Source organism: Bidens hawaiensis, unplaced genomic scaffold, assembly GCF_021521415.1.
Source record: "Bidens hawaiensis isolate Kalapana, Puna unplaced genomic scaffold, B.hawaiensis_p1.1 tig00001093_1, whole genome shotgun sequence".
NCBI lineage: Eukaryota > Viridiplantae > Streptophyta > Magnoliopsida > Asterales > Asteraceae > Bidens > Bidens hawaiensis.
In genome coordinates this window covers 3,637,139-3,643,138 of record NW_027491064.1, presented here as the reverse complement: position 1 = coordinate 3,643,138, position 6,000 = coordinate 3,637,139, and the positions used below count along the sequence as shown (strand labels likewise).

The following is a 6,000-nucleotide window of genomic DNA, read 5'->3' as shown; positions in this document are numbered from 1 at the left end:
AAACCGGAAAATTTTGGTTCTTGATACCCTGCCAATATAGCTGATCGTTTATATATAGGATGTACCATAGTGTATCCACCACACCCGGATACATTATCAATGTCATGTTTCCCAAGATGTTTGAAATTCATATTACCTTTCTGAAACATATGTTTCATAGTTCTTGTTGTGGTGAAACAAATAATTGTAAAAAACATGAAACCCAAAGATGTTAAGAGTTCCAGGTGTTAACCAACATGGTTTATTAATTACAATCGAAATAAATAAAAAAGGAAGGGGTAAGGATTCGTACCTTGTTTGCTGATTAGTTGTCTTATACAGATTAGTGATATACGTTATGCTTTTAATCAACCAACATTGTGTTCATTTAGCTCATAATGTCATCCGTATATTTCTTTTAATCGAAAAATTAAAGTTTGATTATATCTTATTGTATTCATGACAACATTCTTGGTTTATTTAGTGTTTATTTTAAATGAGGTTATTTACTTTGATTAAGAAAATAAATACGTATTAATTACCCAAGTCGATATATCGTCTTTATATGCTTTAACAAATCATAATCTATATCTATATCTATATTATCTATAAAGCATATAATATGACAAAATTGTAATTCAACCCATCCAAAGAAGACACCTGTAAAATTTAATGCTTCTTGTTTCGGTAGCCGACAATTAAACGAAGAGTTTGTCGGACAATTGAATGGTTTAATTAACTCGCCATTTAATTCCAACGAATGAGCAAACAATATCACTGGGGAACACACTCGATAGTTTCCAATTAATGAGCAATCAACGCTTATCATTTCCAGTGGCAGCATCTCTACCGAGTAATCCACCAAGATCCTGAATTTAAATCTAAAAATATATTGTTTTTTTTTACCACGATCATTGTCGTGTTGGTCAGGAGTAGTAAAATATTATTGACTTGATTGATATTGTGCATGCAGTTCTCATACAATACAAATTAACATATTATTAATTTAATTTAAAGACAATATAGTAATTAAATAAGAAGCTTTCAGGGTCATAAAGATTATACTGTATGTAATAACAGTCAATTGTGTCATATTAAAACTACAATGTTTAACCTCAATAGTCGGACATACCAATCATTACCATAAATTTCTACTAACAACAGTAGCCGTGTGAGTAAAAAAGAGTAATATAAATTAAGAATTCCTAAAACAGAAGATTTCAAGTGGACTCACAGTTGCCTAAAAACATCATTCGCTTGAGACCTGTTTAACATGTGTGAAGCACACAATCGAAGATTAATTAATATGATAAAATACAGAAGAAAAACAATAAAGATTGAAGCATACCTCCATCAGGTTGATGCACGACTGTAAATTGGGCTCCAATAGCAACTACGGGGAAAGCGTCACCGAACATGGCATATATTTTTTAAGTACGTCTGCAAAATAAATAACATTAAATAAGTATTGTAACAACTCAAGTTCTATACATTTTTAAGCATAATATTCAGAATTACTGAATTTGAGTTTCTACGATTTTCGTTGCGAGACCACATAGGTTAGTCCTTAGACTATGCAAAGCATCACTTGTAAGTAAAAAATTGTCATAGTTATGACTACAATTTTATTACTATTTCGCAGATAAAGATATAAAAATGATTGGAATAAAAACCAACTAAAATATTTGATTAAAAACTAAAACAAAAATAAAGTGAGAAATAAATGCCTATTACCCACTAATTTCTCAATTGTGATGGTAGGCGATGAGAAACTTCATATCCAAATTTAACGATCATTTGCAAGGTGGAAAAAGATTAAACCATTTATGGGTTTAAAAAGAAAATTCACAAATGGATATAATCCATTCGATAATAAACAAACCCTTTTCCAACTTCAAATAAACTAATCCTAGATAAACTATTTTTCTGGTTTAAAAGAAGAAATAGAAAATCACCCCATGGGCATAACATCCTAACATTCTTAATTGTCAATACTTCACAAAAATATAATAAAGAAAAATTGTTAATTAAATGATTATTTGTGTAGTGAAACCAATTGTAAAATTTCTAAATAAATGTACCACATACGAAGGTTAATGCCTTAAATAAAATTGCGCTTCCATGAAATTGAGAAGTAAGGATTTGAACTATTCATTGATCCTTCCAAAATTTACTAGCGCATTCATCATATCTGCAATTTCTGGCATCAACTTTAGCATTGTGAATTCGACCATAAGTTAATTATATTAAAGAAAATCAAAAGTAGCATAAGTTTCACTGCTTTGGCACTTTGATAAATCAACTATATAATTGCTACCGCATAAATGTCAAAATAGACTAACCTTTCCACAATTCTTATAATGGCAAACATAGTCTTCTACTTTGTGATTTTGAGAATCCTTTCTTAGAGCTCCAGTATCAATAAATGTTTTCTCTCAACCTTTATTGTTGCACAAGAACTGAACTTGAGTGTTGGTTTCGGTTCAGGTTCTATGGACTATATTTTCTGTCTTCTCTTGCAAGTTGTAATGCCTTCATTTGAGATTTTGATCACTGCTAACCTGTGACCCATTTCAAAACCAAGTTTTTTCCACATGTAGCTGCAACATCCTATGGTACCCTGGGTGAATAAGATTCATGTAACTTAGTAATCTGCAGGAATAAAATAAATGAAATAATATATAGCAATACAGACCAACGATAATCAGCATAAGTGAACCATCACATCTGATTGCATGATTAAGGTTTCGTACAAAATTAGAATCTCAAATGAAATCCTAATTCCATTTAGGGTTTGTTGACTTCAAACGAAATCTGAACAAATAAGTGCCTAAACAAACTGATTTAGTGAAAAAATACCTTTGATGAATATGATGATCGAGAATAATTAACGACAAAGATAGAATCTGAAATTTGAATAAGAGGATTTAAGAGTTTGATTTGGGAATGGAACTTCAATCAAACTTAATTAGAAGAGCAAGGGCGATTAGAGATAGCGGGTTTCTTTTCGTTATGGCAGTGAAAAGGTTATGCGGAAGTCAAATAGATTCACTATTACTGGATTCAATGTCACACATCAGTAATCAGATTAAATGTGCAATTAGTCATACGGCGACTGTGAATCCTAGAACCCTGATTTGAGCTTTCTAAATTAACCGTCATGTCTTCGTTTGATGGATGCCGCAAAGCAAATTTGAAGACGAAGACTGAAACGGGATTTGAATGAACAATTAATCTTGTAATGAATCTCTGTTTCAGTCCATATTAAATCAAATAAACGAAATTTTGGAAGAGCTGTAAGGTATTAGGGTTTACAATTAAAGCCATTGTGAAGAAACGGTGAAGAAATGGGTAATTTGATATCCGGGTTTTGAGGATCTGACTGCTAGAACCATGACCCGCGAGTTTATAAGGCTAAATCAGTAAGAGGCCTCTATTCAGAAATCAAGCAATCTAGTGGCTCTAGAAGGGGTGGGGAGCGACGTGAGAGCGACACGTAGGATTTTTATGGTAGACAATTATATATATATATATATATATATATATTTGTGTGTGTGTTTATGGGTTTAATTACTAATGAAACAACTAATTTTAGAATATTTTAACAAATTATTAGGCTACAAAATATCTTGTTCATGAAAATTTGTGATGTAGAGAAAGTTTAGCAAGCTTTCATTCTCTATATATTTGATCTCCAAACAGACCAAAATTATAAGCAAAATGGGTATCGAACAATTGGGCATCTTCATTCTCATAACAACTGCAATAGTTGTAGCTCGGGCGGACGATATTGCGGTAGGAAATAAACATATTGTGGTAACGGGTGCTGGGCCATGTACAGAAGGAACAAAGTATATTGTTGGAGATGATAAAGGATGGCAACAAGGTGTTGATTACAATGCTTGGGTCCAGGGGAAGGATTTCCGTGTTGGAGACATATTGGGTATATTCTTGTCATCTTCATACATGACTCATTGTTATTTTTGCACGTAATTATGTATGTCATGAAGGAGGCAAGCAAGCTAACTAACTAATTTATATTACTTGTTGATGCAGTGTTTGATTTGACATTTAACCATTGTATCTTAGTGGTTGACGAAGACGGGATTAACAGATGTTGTGGTGCTTCACGTATTGTGGATGTTAGGGAGCTTGGACGTCATGAGATAGTCCTTACAGCACCAGGAAAATTTGGCTTCATGAGTCATGTTGGGGATGATTGTATGAAGGGCATGAAGTTTCTCGCCATTGTCAAAGCAAAATGAAATTCTGGATACTTAACAAGGACATGACAAGTTTTTATGTTCTCGAACGTAACATAAATATATATATATATACTTTTGTTGTTTGTTAATAATATTTTATGTTGGTTAGAACCAATTTCGGTCATGAACCTTCTTTTTTACATAATAATGAATTTTAGATTTTTATCATTGATATCAATTGTTTAGCTTTTGTAGCTAGCTAAATTTTGTGTTCAAACATCACAAGATTTTACTATATATTGACGATAAGTAATATGTTCAAACCTTGGTTCAAAAAACAAGTATGCATTCCCCTTCTGTTCGTCCATCACTTCACACACCACACATACTCGACTTTGAAATTCACGTGTCTTTCTACTAGATTTCAAACATCTGTAACAAGTTGGTAACCTTTTTTTACATTATTCCCTCAACTTTTTTAATTGTTAAATACCCAATAAACTTAACTTTATACTTAGCAATCAAAAGTTTTTTTTAGTGTTCCAACATGTTTTAAAAACCAAACTACATATATATAATAGTTATTAGCTATACATAAAGCAGGAGCTACAACCTCAATTAATATTAACATTTTAAGAGTTTCACAATTTCTAAAACACAATATACAAGTTTAAAGAGAGGCCATAGAGTAATTGTATTATTTAATACTACGTGTGTTTCAATTTTGTTTTAATAAGTTATAATTTTCCCATTATCTTTGCTAATTTTTTATGAATTTAAGCAGTATTAACTTTTCCACACCTCCATCTTTATCCACACCAGTTTTTATAAATTTAAGAAATATTTATTTTCTTACACTATTTCCTTAAAAATATCTTTGAGTATATTATGTTTTAAGTAAATTCAAACATATTGTCTCAACATTTTTATTTTTATCTACCTTTTGATATAAATATTTTAACACTCCAACCCGGAAAAGGCTGACGTGACATGTGAACCTTTGTGAGAGAAAAATTACGAAATGAGCCGAATGCCCAATAGGGACAACAGGCTCAAGTTACAAGTATAAATAGATGAAGTTACAACATAACATAAAATGATACAATGCAAAGTAAATCAAGTCAATCAAATAAATCGTATCATATGGATGGTACCGAAACACAAAACATATTACATACCACTGGGGCAACATTGCACTATAGAACTAGGCATTCGACAACGCGATTGCGGTGTTGGAAAGCACTAAAACATCCACTAACATACCATACATATCCATATACACAGGATCGATCCATACGCCTCCTAATAGCCATGGACTACAATTTTCGTTAAGAGACGCCATAATTTAGGGTCACCGTCACGACCAGTGCCACACCATTGATGCCACAATGTCATACTTGCGATCACCACCACAAGTAGGAATATGCTCGTGTAACAGAATACAACAAATGGAATGGTACTTCAATAGAATACCTTAAGCATGCTCTAAAAACGTCAAATCAAACAAATAATCAAACATTAATATCGGAAAATGCGACAATGAGTACAATACAGTCATAATTCAATCACATGCTTTAAAGGCCAAATTAAATATCAATAACAAGATATATAAGCTCAATATGAATGAACATGCAGTTAATATATTACTGGGCAACGTATAACATATTGGAAAAACCAAGTGTAACTTGAAACCAACAAATCTTGGTTCATGATACCCTGCCAATACAGCTGATCGTTTATATATATGATGTACCGTTGTGTATCCACCACACCCGGATACATTATCAATGTTTTGTTTCCCAAGATGTTTGAAATT

The 6,000-nt window shown here is 32.1% G+C and overlaps 1 protein-coding gene across 1 annotated transcript; it reads left to right on the top strand.

Annotated features, from left to right (window-relative positions):
- Positions 1 to 3,699: 3,699 nt before the first annotated feature.
- Positions 3,700 to 4,244, top strand: LOC143559882 (blue copper protein-like). Its single transcript, XM_077048321.1, has 2 exons — positions 3,700 to 3,922; positions 4,036 to 4,244. The coding sequence occupies exons 1-2, from the start codon at positions 3,700 to 3,702 to the stop codon at positions 4,242 to 4,244; spliced, it is 432 nt and encodes a 143-aa protein (XP_076904436.1).
- The last annotated feature ends 1,756 nt before the right edge of the window (positions 4,245 to 6,000 follow it).

Bases quoted from the DNA above. Each gene is read 5' to 3' on its own strand.
- LOC143559882 (XM_077048321.1), top strand. From the start codon at position 3,700: ATGGGTATCGAACAATTGGGCATCTTCATTCTCATAACAACTGCAATA. The intron at 3,923-4,035 runs GTATATTCTTGT...TTGTTGATGCAG, and splicing joins CCGTGTTGGAGACATATTGG to TGTTTGATTTGACATTTAAC.